Source organism: Brugia malayi (assembly GCF_000002995.4).
Source record: "Brugia malayi strain FR3 genome assembly, contig: Bm_v4_Chr4_scaffold_001, whole genome shotgun sequence".
Classification (NCBI taxonomy): domain Eukaryota; kingdom Metazoa; phylum Nematoda; class Chromadorea; order Rhabditida; family Onchocercidae; genus Brugia; species Brugia malayi.
Genome location: NW_025062478.1, coordinates 4,656,012 through 4,669,910, shown reverse-complemented (window position 1 = coordinate 4,669,910; position 13,899 = coordinate 4,656,012). Strand labels below are relative to the sequence as shown.

The following is a 13,899-nucleotide window of genomic DNA, read 5'->3' as shown; positions in this document are numbered from 1 at the left end:
TCATTTCGCAATTTCAAATTTTTATTATTAATCACAGAATTGCTACAGAAATTATTACTTGCTCAGGAGTTTTTTTTGTCTTTTTTTTCCGTTTTTTAAATCTAAATCGCTTTCATGGTAACTAAATATAACTTTGAAGAAAAAGCATTTTTGAATCAACGAAGTTTTCCTTTATATCTGCTCTGTCAAACCAAAATGATTCAAATATATGTGACAAATTTGTTTATATAAATTTAGCAAAATCTGTTTAAGAGATATCAATATTCCATCTTATAATTTTATACTTATCACTTATTGTTATTGGTTTACTTTCGTTCTTCGTTCAAGTTAAAACTTCAGCTTATGATAACGATTTTGAATGTTTGGCAGTTTTACTTATGGCTATTCAAAAATGAGCCATAGTCTTCAGTTATATCATAGGCATTTTACGATAATGCTACATCTTATAATTTTATATAATACATAGAAATCTTCACTGTTTCTTAATTTCACGAGAACTTTCAGAAATTTTCGACTCGTCTCCGAGGCAAAGAGAGAATTTATCAGAGTACTTATAATAATGTTTATATTTCCTAAAATTTAATATGGAAATGGCAAAGAAATGGAAGCAATAAAAATGATATTCTCGAAAAGTTCAACTAAGCTTATACAAGAGTATCAGTGATAAATAGATGATATCAGCAATGAACAGTTTAATTAATGAATAATAGAGTGATAATGACAAACGATTGCTTATCAGGAATCAAAGAAAAAATCATTCAATGAAGATGAAAAAAATTTATGAAAATTCCCGAACTCTTTCAGTAAACTAATAGACCCAAAATTTCGTTTTATTTCAATCTTATTACTTACCAGACAGGTTATTTGTTTTAACTATTTCAATAATTAGAACTTATTAGCACAGCTTTCCTGACCAGTCTTTACGTAAAATTAAACTTACTGATTCTATAGTTTAAAAATTGCATTTTAAAATGTCAAGCACATTTCAAGAGTAACTGCTCTGGAAATATGCACATAATTTCACCGTTCCAAATGATCGATGTAGTTTTTAAATTGCTGAATTAAAATGACAAGCATAACTGCTATGAATTCTCCGTCTGCAACACTAAACTATTCTCTCATAACGTCTACACATATTTACCAGTATGTGTGTACCTATTTACCTATATGTCTATTGTAGTTGTAAATGTGCTGCGTTTGTCAACTTTGTTTCGTTTTATTAGAGGCATATAAGCAAAAAGATAGTAGGGAAAATGAAAAATATACAAATTAAACGTGATATAAATAAAAGACTAGAACAGAATGAGAAAAGATGAGCTATGCAGAGTTGATCATGGCGAGGAATTAAAGTAGCTGGCTATAAAAGCAATGAAGCAATCCCATATACTAGGCATAGCAACGATAACAGAAGATGGAAAGTTTTGAACAGATGAACTCTGTATATTGGCAATGAAGTCAGTCTTTCAAAACATTTTCACTTGCTGATTTTTAATCTCCATCTTATGAAATGTATCATTTGTTTCACTTTCAAATTCCAGCAAAAAAATCGTGGCTAAAGTACCATATAAATCACAAAATGATGTATATTGTACAGATTATGCTATAGTGAAGCAATTAACAAACACTACAGCTGGAAAACATTGACTAATATATATATATCAATTATTTATCTTATCACTTTAACATCACCTAAAATCATTTCCATCTAGGTCAACAAGCCATTCGACAACGCGAAAACTCGAAGAACGAATGTTGGTGAAATCGAACAAATCAACCAGTCGTGCATAAAACATAATTGATGTAAACTACATATACACTAATTATTGTAAATGTTGCAAATATAAGCATATCATTTGTAAAAAAAATTATTACAGAGATCAAAGAAAGAGATAAATGAAGGGTTCTGCAGAGAAAAAAGATTTATTATCAATCATTCGCAGTACTTCAACTAATGAATTTGAAAATTTCTGAAATTAATTAAAAACCGGTAATCTAGGAAAAAAGTACATATCAAACGACTGAAATGGTTTGACGGCTAACAACGTGAGTTCTTTCCGAATAATGCACTGTCGCACTGCAATGGCATCATAAAGGAAAAATACGGAATAAATAAGTAGGGGATGACTGATATCTTTTGAAAATTTACAGCAATTTTATGGCAGTAGATATTCACTTATTATACAGGTGAGCAAGGGAATAATAACTTTTTATATTTTCAGCTGGGAATATCCAATCAAGATTTTTTTTTTGTTGAAATACCCAAACAAAAAATGTAATCAGAAGATTCCACTGAGATATTATGATTTAGGATTAATATGGCAGAAAATAATGGAAAGTATAATCTAAAACCCTAATGATTACGAAAATCTCATCTAGTTTGGTTATTATAATAAAAATATAATACAAAGATATCGAAAAAATTAAAAAATATTACCGGTACATTATTTTAAATGTCTGATAAAATTCCTAAACGACTAAAATTCCAACTAATTAATCAAATTATTAACTTATTTACATAAAATCGACATGCACGTTTGCCAAATTTTAAACGAGCCATGACTTTTTAATATCAATTATTCTATTTTTCTGGGTGCATAACCCATGCCTTCGGCAAAAAAAATTAATGAAAACTACAATTCACTAATTTTACATTTGTAAATAAAACCAGCTCGAAATTAATGATTTCTTAACAAATGCAAATGGTACTACTGAAAATATGGATTTTAAATATAATGTGAATTACGATAAAATGATTAATATATCAAAGAGCACCTTAGTGGAATTAACTGCTCATCATGGAAGCTACAGAGAAATATAGCAGAAAATAAAGTTTGTCTATATATATCAATAATAAAACAAAACAAAAAGAGGTTCGAATACTCATTTTTGATTTTTTTTTCAGCTACTAATTTCTGACCGAATCCAAGTTATTATCCTTTTGGAAGCTGATAATGGTTGTTCGGTGCCACGTGAAAAATTCGCAGCTGCTTCGAGAGTTAATCGATCCCTTTCATCTATCTCTTCATCTCTGCAAATATTTTCATTTTATAGCTTACAAAAACATAACAAAATCAAAGTGTTCCATTTTACAATCATGGAGGAAAATAATACTGAATAAGCAAAATACAACAAGGTAAATAATAATCAACTTAAGATGGGAACTTTTATGAAAAATTCAGAAAATTACCGGCTAACATATTACATTACGATTAACATGGCGGCTAACATATTACATTACCTTCCTCCATGTTTTTTGTTATTGAAATATGTTTGACACTAAAAAAAGCAACATTTCGATTTTGGAAAGTTAGATTTAACAAAACCAGTTATCCGATAAAAGCTAGCGAGAGGCTTACTCGGCTTCATGGCTAATCAACTTCTGTGATAAGCGATCTTTTTTGTTCACTAACGCAACCAAATCATCCATCATTTTATCAATCTTCTGTTTGTCATCTTCAGTCTTATCAATTTCTACAAATGAAAGCTGTATGGTACGCTAAAAAACACTTTTTCTATCATTTTTTTCAAGCAAAATTATTTGAAGCGACCAGTCCTTTAGTGCTAACAAAAATCAGGCATTGCGGTGAAGATCGTCTCCATCTTGAAGAAGGAATTTTTTAACAGAAAATATGCCGATAGTTTGTTAGAATGATAAGGAACAACAGAACGACTTCAAGAAAGCAACAAAATTTAAAATCTAAAAGAAAATTAAAACATTTAAAATACTGAATCCAATACACAATAAACTGATGAGCTTACGATCAATAACAGAAGCAGAGCCTAATTTACGCTGCAATTTTGTTATTTCATCTTCCACCTCACGTAACTGTTCCAGAACATTAAAATATTCCGTTCGTCTAACAATGGCATCTTTTTCTGTAAGTAACCTCATATGTTCTTGCAATAAACGTTCCTCTTCTTCCGACGAAACTTCTGGAAAATTGAGAGTTTGACAAACCTTACTGATTACGTAGTTGAGAAATTCGACTTTTTCAATATTCCTTCAGAAAACCAAAAGCGAATACTAAAGTATAAAACAAAATGAAACAAAATCTAACTTGCTTTCATAAGTTGTGAACAGATAATTTCATCTTCACCAGAAACTTGTGCCAAACGTTTCGAAAGGCAGTTTAACTCTGCCTGAATCTTTTCCAAGTCCGCTCCATCTTTCTTAAAAAAAACATTTTAAATAAATTTACCAACCAAATATAGCCGAATACTTCAAGAATTATTTTATATATAGTAGGATTGAAAAGAACAGTGTCAGCCTAGCCAAGTTAGACAGACTCTCGATTACACGGAGTCCTAAAAAAGAAAAGCCCAGTTGAGATAGTGAATAAAGTTTAGGAGAATCCAAAAAACAAATGAAACGCGAACTGGAAAGAACTCACTTCCCACTGAGAAATCAGTTTTCGCGTTGGTGTTGCATTTACAGGATTATCCGAAGTTGATAAAGATGGTGTGAACTGAAAAAAAAAATTAAATCTAACCGATCTTAAGATTTTTTCGAAATCCACAATTGAAATCTACAATTGAGCAACAACAGGATACCATACATGAAAGCATTCAAAATCTATCGGTACTAGAATAATCATGAAATAAACTACATTCAATCACAAAGAACCATCCAAGTTTGAGTTTCTATAATTTAACTCCATCTACTGACTAGATGACGATGAGAACTTTAGTAATCACTTTAGCTTTTATTAGTAAAATTAATTAAAACTAATATCCTAATAAATAATTTAGGTAAAACTAATATTACCAACCGCTCGCCCAGCTACTTTTGCAACGCTTTCAATTAATTCCTGACCTCTCATGCTGCCATACCTTTTTGCTCTATCTAGCGTGACACCGAGGCTACTTTTTTGAATCTGGAATAAATTAACAACAAAGTCAATACTCTCAGCATATTTTTCATTATACTGCATACGCTACTAAAAAAAAAAATACTGCAATCCAAAGAAATCTGGCTTTTTCCTTACTTTGAAACAGACCAAGAAAAAAAAATATTGTTTCATCTCTCAGCTTTTACCCTACAATAAAACTGCCATAGAAGTCATCTCTATTTGTACAATTAAAAAAGCCGAGCAAGCAAGAATAATCTTAAACAATCTACCAAAATGCATTATCAACGTATAAAATACTACCAGCCTATTGAGCAATGGTCCTATTTATTGAGCACTTTGATGGGTGAATTACATTCTAAAGGAGGTAAAAGAGATAAAATGAAAACTTTACATCAGTAATGCTGCTTGACAATCTTCCAGTAGATCTTTCATGTGGCGAAGATACTGGTGTTTCATCTGAAATGTATTTAAATCCACTTATTTTACATTTTTAAGAAGTTAAGAATTGTAAAGTGTCGGCTGATCGTACGTTTGACCAGAATATACCGACTTTTAACACTGGAACTAATAATTGACATTACTACACCAAAAAAGAACATTCACTGCCAAATCCCAGCCGAAGGAACAATTTTTCTAATATAAATAAGCTTTGCAGTCACTAGTGCTAAATGAAGCCATAAATTTTTTCTTGCAAAGAGCGAATAAAATATAATGCATTAAAATAAAAAACTATCGCACGCAATTTTCGATCGTTTGTAATATTTTTAGCAACAAAATGATAGTTGGCATGCATAACATATGGCAAATGCAGCCCGTTGAAAAACGATCAAAATACTCAATACAGTTTTGAAGTTCGGTTAAAGCAAATTGTTTAACTACCCACTTTTTTTAAAGCTTGAGCAGGCAAAAAAAAAATGTAGAAAAAAGACAAAAATGCGACAGAGGTAAATAGAAAAAAGTTACGGAAAAAGAAGAAAAAACACAACAAACGCACATATTTCACGTTGAGACGTTGGAGAAGGTTGAATTTTTTTGAAATTGTAAATTTTCACCGTTGGAGTAACCAATTCTACAAATATGCATTAAAGCGCATTCACGTTTGCTATAGAACATACAAAATTCATTTCTTTCGGAATGTCATAATGAGTTCATATATGAATTTTTGTGTCTCATAATATCTAACATAAGGTATCCGTTACGAATATTTTTCTCATACAACTGAAATCAAGGAAATCTTAAAACCACTCTGGAAAAAAAGTAGAGAATTGAAGGATAATATCAAATGATTTTTTTGTACTCTATCAATAAGTTATTCATACAATGAACACAGCAGATGGACAAAATTTACTTGGAAGACATATCTAATCTGATTTAGTAGCTGAAGATAAAAGTTTATATCTTGGTTTGCAATGTGATAAACAAAAAATCGGTTAGAGAAAAAGAACAATTTTTGAATCGACCTCCTGGATATCGCCAATGAAAACTTAATTCTACATTTTCTTCTAGCCAATGAAAGCATGTGCAGAAACTAAATTAAATTGAGAATTTATCTTCGAAATCAGGAAAAATTCCCCTTGCATATCTATAATACAACTATTCCATAGCTAAGGAAGTCACCTATGTTATGAGTACAAAGAATTACTGGCTAATTAAAATATATTATATACGCACCAAGTGTATGTAAATTGCTTCTTCCAACATCTTTACTGGCAAATGGCGGCAGCTTTCGAAGCAAGCCAGACGTAGTTGCCACTGCACACAACAAACAACAGCTATTAGAGTCATTAAGAAGCGAACAAAAGTTAAAAAAAGGAACGAAAATACAACACTGGAACAAATAAAAAATCAGTTCATTTTAATCCTTACAAAAAAATTCTTAAATTACTGACTGGAAAATAGTCAATACGATGGAACCTTATGACTTAAGTCACCATCAGAATCCAGTACTTAAATTTTAACATTGGAGTTGTTTTATTTAAGTAATTAATTTGAGTCTACTGTCGCACTTTATACAATACCTATATTCTTTACTTCTTTACCACAGCCAGATCATATGGGGATAGTCACTAGTTAATTTGCTTAAAAAAATATTCCACTGTGCAAAAAAATGCTCTTTTTAACAAATTAATCTCGTCATTTGCACTCTATTAAGAGAATTCATATTTCAAAACTTCTCAACTATCTAAGCCATACAAAATCGCATTACAAAAATCGGCAACACTTCACCCAACAAACACTGATATCAAAACACAAAGTAGTAAAAGCGTTTAGCCTACTTTTGTTTTGGAAATTAAACAAACCTGCTGGAGACTGATGGGCCGTTGTTGGTGCACTACCACCAATTACTAGTGTTGCACCATCGGAAGCGGCATCATTCATTAAGCGTCGAGCCTCCTCTCGATGTCGTCTAAAAAACAAACAAACAAATGATACTACATTTTGTTCATTCCAATTCAGAATTTATCGCATGCTACAACGTTTATTATCTATAACGAAGGTAGAGACTCCAGTCTAATGGATTAAAGTAGGGAAACTGTTATGAAGTTGGGGAAGTATATTTATGGTTGAAATCCTAATTAAAAAATTAGAAAAGGTCAAAGTACAAATTCAAAAAAAAAAAGACTATAACAATCTTCCAAAAAGTTTCCTCATTATTTGCTAAAAGCTGACTCTAAATCTGTGAACATTAACATAGAACAAATGAAAAAAATATAAATTTGACTTAAAAACCGCTTCCAATTTTGTTTACCTCTCGCGTGCAACTGCATCCGTAGAATCAGTAATTACAGACGGAACAGAAGATATCTGTTGACGTTTTTTCATCAACTCTACATGACGAGTTGTAACAACCGATGAAATCGGAGCTGTGTTAATATTTACATTAACATCTGCATTTCTATTAATGCTTGACTGATGTGCTAACGGTATATAAGTCGCGCGATTGCTGAACAAATGAAAATTTCCACATTAAAAAAGTACATGCAAATGAGAGAATAAAAGCGTTTTTCAACTCCAAATGAAAATAACAATCAAATAGCCTTGACAAAAAACTTGTACTTGTTGAAAAAATGACCTAAAATATAATACTCCTTTCCAGAGTAAGCTACCGACAACCAATGCATTGCTCTTGACTATAGTGAAACACCAATAATGTACACTGAGAAATAACTCAAATTAATAACTATGTCTTTCTTAAATTATTTTGTAAAGAACAACAGTAATATCATCAGCGATGTTACGATACAATAAATTTAAGCTATTTTTTAAGAAAGACAATTCTAGGCGTAAATTTTTTTCATTATTAACAAAAATGATTAAAAGCGAGAAAAAACATCTGCTTACTTCGCACCGTCGGAATCAGAATCAGAATCAAACGGATCATTCAGTTTTTCTGATCTTTTTTCGGTTTCCATATTTCTTATATCTTTCACTTTCTGGGAGGCTGGTACAACGGCGCTGAATTTTGTGCGGTCTTCATCCTTAAATTTAGGTTGGACAAAATTAAAATTTATTTGTAATTAAGACAAAACGCAATAAGCTCATTTCATGGAAATAAAGCCGAAAATAGAGAAAAAGAATACAACAATAACAGCACAGCGTAACTGTGAGAAACATAAACTGGCACATTTCGTACAACTACACATGTAAATATGCCTTTTTCCAAGGGATGACGTGTAGAAACAGTTGAAAAATCCTTCTTCTTGGTCAGAAAAGTAAAAAAAAGGAAATGTCAAAATGTGAAAATCGCTGTTTCACTTTTTAAAAATCAACCACTTATAAAAACAAAGATTTTTTTTTATTTTATTTTTGAGAAAATATTAAGTTTCCTATGAGTAAGCTTATGAATAGTTGGTAACTCACTGTGATATTGGTTAGATCGACGGCTTCGTCACGTTCACGTTGTCTACGTAAAATTTCAAGCTCTCTCATAACCTGAACAGTTTTTAATATGTGTTCCGCGAAAAAAAATTCTGAACGAGGAAAGAATTCAAAACTTTTCAGATCAAAGAGAAGCTCATAAGACTAGATCATAAAAAAATTGAGATTAAAAATATTCCTGAAAACTGTTTTAATGTTCTTTCTATCAAAATTTTAAATTCTACTCATAAGACTAAATATTTCTTCACTTTTAGTTCATAGGAAATACTCACATTTGCTTCCGATTCTGACAGATTGAAGAGTGAGGATATTCGACAGTCCGATTCATTCACACTCGATTCACGCTTAATAGCTGGAACATCCACAAGAAGCATGCGTAATTCAGACAAGAAACATCGAATATCATTTCGATCTGGTAATGTTACAGTTATGCCAGGATCCAATTTCCTAGACAAAGAAATAAAACATGAATGAAGATAGCAAAAATGAAGTAGCAAGAATTATGAAGAACAAAGAAATATTTCTCAACGATAAGGAATACATATACTTTATAGGATCGAAAGCAATTTATGCGGTTTAAATAAATGACTTTAGCAGATAAACAAATGATTACTTTTCAACGCCAATCAAAGTAGCAGCATCCAATGCCTTGCGACAATTCTCAAGGCGGTTGCTGTGTGAATCTGTAAAATTCAGTTTGCTAAACGGTCCAAGCAAATCTGGGCGATAGCGATGAATAATTGCACAGAACGCAAGACCTGAACGAAAGCTTTTCCTGCAAAAAAAATAAGATAGATACAATTTTAATTTCACAATTAAGATTAAACATTGAGATGGGACGACGATAAATTCAACATCATCTACTGCATTAAGTCCTACTGCAAAAATAAAAACATACGCAAAATCGGTTATTCTGACTGAAGGATAATCACTGGTCACCCTTTGACACCATGTAAGAAGATCCTCGCTTTCCACGACAGCAGGTAATGCTTTAGGTTCTTTTTCCAGATTTAAATTCGATCCTTCCTTCGTTTGAAAGGCTATGTCGGCAAGTTCAGCTTCCATTAGTTCGCTAGAAGTGAATTAGTGTGAAAAATGAAAAGGAACTTAAGTTAGCTGGAACATAACGAAGGTCTAAATATGCTAAATACTTGTTCTCGTTGACGAAAAACTATTTCGTTAATTTTGTATAAGAAATACAAAAAAAAAATTATGAAATACAAGCAATTTTACTGTTACCATCCAGCAATATAAATGTTATCGACTAAACGCATTACCGCTTGAAATGCAATGTGCAACATCTGGACATGAACTAAAATAACTGTCGAAATCGGAGAATAAAAATCACTGAGCAGAATCTAAAACTTAACAAAATTACAAACCTGGATTTTGATACATTTTGGGACATGTGATCAATTACTACCGATTGGGATGCATTCCGTTCCTCAGATTCATTAACATTTGCGTGTACTGAAATGTTCAAATATTTTACAACACGGAAACCAAGAAATTTCGAGCATCCCCAAAATATCGAAATCTATGACAGAAGCCAAAAATCTGCACTATTTTCTCTTAATTTTTAGCATCATTTCGACGCGTCAGTAACAGCCAGAAATGCTCCATAATCGCACAATAAATTGATTCGAATTTATTAATATATCATATCATATCTACAATAAAATGTTCTAAAAGTTCATCAGCTTTCCCACATATGACAAATTGCATGTGTAGCTTACCGAGATTTAAAAGAAAATTATTGACTCATTGATGAAATGAGACAAAATAGAGAATATATAAAATGTTGTTATATGAACGATGCAAAAATTTTTTTTACCAACTAAATTCACTGTGCATTTCCTAAGGGACAGCAGAGTATACGAGTTTCAAAAAGCAATCTTCAACAGTTTAAATGTATTGCTTCTGTTTACTTTAAACCATGTAAAATGGATATACCGGATTTTTTTCTTTCAGTAACACTTGCAATCCTCGAATCTCGAATTGTAGAATAGCTTTGATTGTGATCAAGAGATCTTCCAGGCATATCAACAACACCATTACTTTTATAAACATCTTCAGTTTGAGAAACCAGTTCTATCTTCCTTTCTTCTTTGCTCGTTTTCCGCCTCTCCATGTCATTTAAATTCATTGAATAACTAGTAACAACTGTACCGCCTGAAAATATTGGTATACTGTATTCCCCACATACGTAAGTAAACGCTCAAAAACCACAAATTTTAGTAGTTTTTCTACCCTTCTCATTTATACTTAGTTGCAAAAGTAATAAGAACGAATAAATACCCAAATGATTCTGAGATCATCGTTTCTGGATCACATCTCAATTCACTGAACAAATATTTTTTCTACCCATAAAAATTTGTGTTTTCAGTCTAACTGTCATAATCGGACATGGAATGGATTTGAGGGCACATGTGACACTAAATATCATTTCTAATCCAATGTATGCCTCATCACTCATCTTTTATATTGCTGGTTCGCTGTTCCGTTTCTGCAGTATCACCTGCTATGCTAGCTCTGTGCCCACCGTTAACACTTGATATTTCCCTTTTCGTATCGAAATCGCTATAAACAATAATTTTGAATGAAACAGAAACAAAAAAAAAAAAAGAAAATTAAAGTTCCAATGAATTTTTCTAAGATCAGAGCATTATGAAACATTACGATACTAAATGAAACATTCCTCGACATATTATAATGGTCTCTGATAATCAAACATTGGTACTGGGTCTCAGATGTTAGCCTTAGAATGCATCGAAATTTAGCGCTTATATAATAGTATCATAAGGAATAGTTAGCTTACTTCGTTTCTTCATCACCAATAAGCACTGATGATATCAAAATTTGCATTGAACAGTGAGATAATTCTGGCCAAAGTGGTCGTAATTTTAATTTCAGTTCGATTACTGTTTCTGGATCCTGAAAAAAGTCCCTAAAAATACTACGAAAAAGCTTCAAATATCAAAATTTAATCTCTTTACAAAAGATAAATGATCCGTCCGGAAAGATAGTTTGAATGTTTATATAAAAGGTATATAAAGCGATATTCCGAAGCATACAAAAGATAGAAGTAATCAGATGAGATCCAGAATAAATTGTAAGCAATGATCACCTAATCTCAAATCTTATACATAGCAAGAAACAAATCACATTTGAATATCGCACCAAAGTATCTATCCTACGAAAGTGCGTAACGACTAACCTGGACGAAAAGAGGCATATTTAAATTTACAGCGGCGATAGCTTTTCGTTTGCCTTTCCGTGTGCATTCCTCTACCAACAAAGTCCATTCTTTATCGCTATAATGATGGATTGAATCGTCACAATACAGAGTTGTGTCGAAGAGTAATGGATCCGGTGTCTGTGACGGCCATACAATTAAGCCTCGACAAGGATCTATCATGCTACTCTCCCATCGTCGTACTCGTCCTTCCACCTTTCGTCTCCTGCAAATTTCTTTAAGCACTGAATTCAAGTAAAATCAAAGAATCTAATATCAAAATATCTGCATAATCGTAAATATTCAATTTTTATAAATATTGCGGTAGTGCAACAGTGTACAGTTATCTGATGTGGCAGCATCCGATAACTATGTGCATCACTTATTCAGCTAAAATTACAGCATTACTCCAAATTACAGTGTACTATTCGAGACAAACGATGAAATATGCCTCTTACTACCCAATGAATCCACATCAATTAAAAGAGGATAAATTCGGTTCTTCTGTATTATTTGAGAAGTGTAAAATGCAACTGAAATCTGAATGTACCATTGACCTGTGCATGCAAGTTACGACTACAGTTTGCGGATGCCATTTTGTTGAGCAAATAATTAATAATTCCTGCGGTGTAATTGTAAAACGATATTTGACAGATTTTTTGTTCGACTTTTGTATTCGCCGCCATACACTTGTCATCCCCACGTTGGCGTAACTTCTTCACTCAATTCACCAAGAAACTACCTAAAATAAAAACAACCGGAATTGAAAAAACCCAAATTAAAAGTTATAAAGTACAAGGCGAGTGCTATGAACGCGGATAAATATTTCCAACAACATTTTACTTACCAAAGTGTTTCAGGCCAAAAGAGAAAAGATGATTTTAATTTTATTTCGGAAAAAAAAGTAAGTTCACTGCGCTCTAAATAAATTGAGTTTAACTCTACATGCAATTATGCTGAGCAATCAATACACCCTAGATATTAAACTGCACTATTTTTCTTATATTCATTTGCTATGTATGTTAAGTGAAAATAAGGGCATATATCGATGTTACAGAGGCGAAAATTCGTTTATAAAAGTAACCTATTAATTTATATAAAGCTATAAATCTATTAATTTATGTATGTTAATAAAGTGACCTATGGACTGCAATTCAACGACTTACATGGGAAAAAAAAATTCTTATAGCTCCATCGTCAAATTGTTGTGCTTCAATAAATATGAAAATCAACATTTTCTTCCAACTTTTGAACTTAATTTGAAAATTTGATGTCAAAATTCCGCAAATAATCCTTCAAAGTCAGTATCTTAAATTATTTGAATTTTTCAAGAACATTTTTTTTTAATTTGATGGAAAAAGTCTTATAAGACATAATAAGAGAATACTTCAATACTTCATTTTTATATCTGGGCATAAAGATTATACAATTTCCTACACACTTTCCCTCATTTTTCCGTAGTTCAGAAAAGAGATCAGTAGCTTAGTAATCTTTGCCTTGCTGATTAACAAAAATCACTTCAAAGACTACCACCAAATGTTACCATTTGAATCAAATTGCTTTCTTTCTCTACTCCTCTCGCCAAAATAGACTTCATCGTTAGATTCCCAAAAACGCAAAGTCACTTCTCCCTTTTATTTCCTCTCAAATTCATTTTTAACACAGAAATTCAAAACGTAGTTGCATGTTCACACTACTGATAGCATTTCAAGTCATTGACCGAACTATGATTCGATCATTTCTTTCTAACAAAACCTATACCTCCTTCTTCCTTTCGTTCTCTAAATCAGAAAACCGGAAGCTCTGCCCTCTCCCTGAACAACCACAACCCGAAAAATAAAGCAAATGCGAAAACAATTTACCGTAAACTTTTTGCGTTGTACGTCAGTGATGAAAGGTGGAGAGACGATGTGAAAATTTGTCATCCCATCAATC

General features: G+C 31.9%; 1 protein-coding gene across 5 annotated transcripts; it reads right to left on the bottom strand.

Annotated features, from left to right (window-relative positions):
- Positions 1-2,898: 2,898 nt before the first annotated feature.
- Bma-ehbp-1 (conserved hypothetical protein,hypothetical protein) lies at positions 2,899-12,661 on the bottom strand (the record flags this gene model as incomplete). 5 transcript variants are annotated; one of them, XM_043081627.1, is made up of 19 exons in its annotated part: positions 2,899-3,028; positions 3,357-3,471; positions 3,760-3,933; positions 4,059-4,170; positions 4,392-4,466; positions 4,770-4,874; positions 5,242-5,306; positions 5,845-5,919; positions 6,522-6,602; positions 7,151-7,257; positions 7,600-7,794; positions 8,193-8,329; positions 8,712-8,783; positions 9,002-9,176; positions 9,343-9,504; positions 9,628-9,801; positions 11,548-11,663; positions 11,947-12,190; positions 12,522-12,661. In XM_043081627.1, 19 exons carry the CDS (start codon positions 12,659-12,661, stop codon positions 2,899-2,901), a joined length of 2,454 nt encoding a protein of 817 aa, XP_042937561.1. The 5 variants fall into 5 exon arrangements, with proteins under 5 accessions (XP_042937561.1, XP_042937564.1, XP_042937562.1 ...); XM_043081630.1 differs by lacking the exons at positions 11,548-11,663; positions 11,947-12,190; positions 12,522-12,661 and adding exons at positions 10,112-10,199; positions 10,683-10,860; XM_043081628.1 differs by lacking the exons at positions 5,845-5,919; positions 6,522-6,602.
- Positions 12,662-13,899: the final 1,238 nt, after the last annotated feature.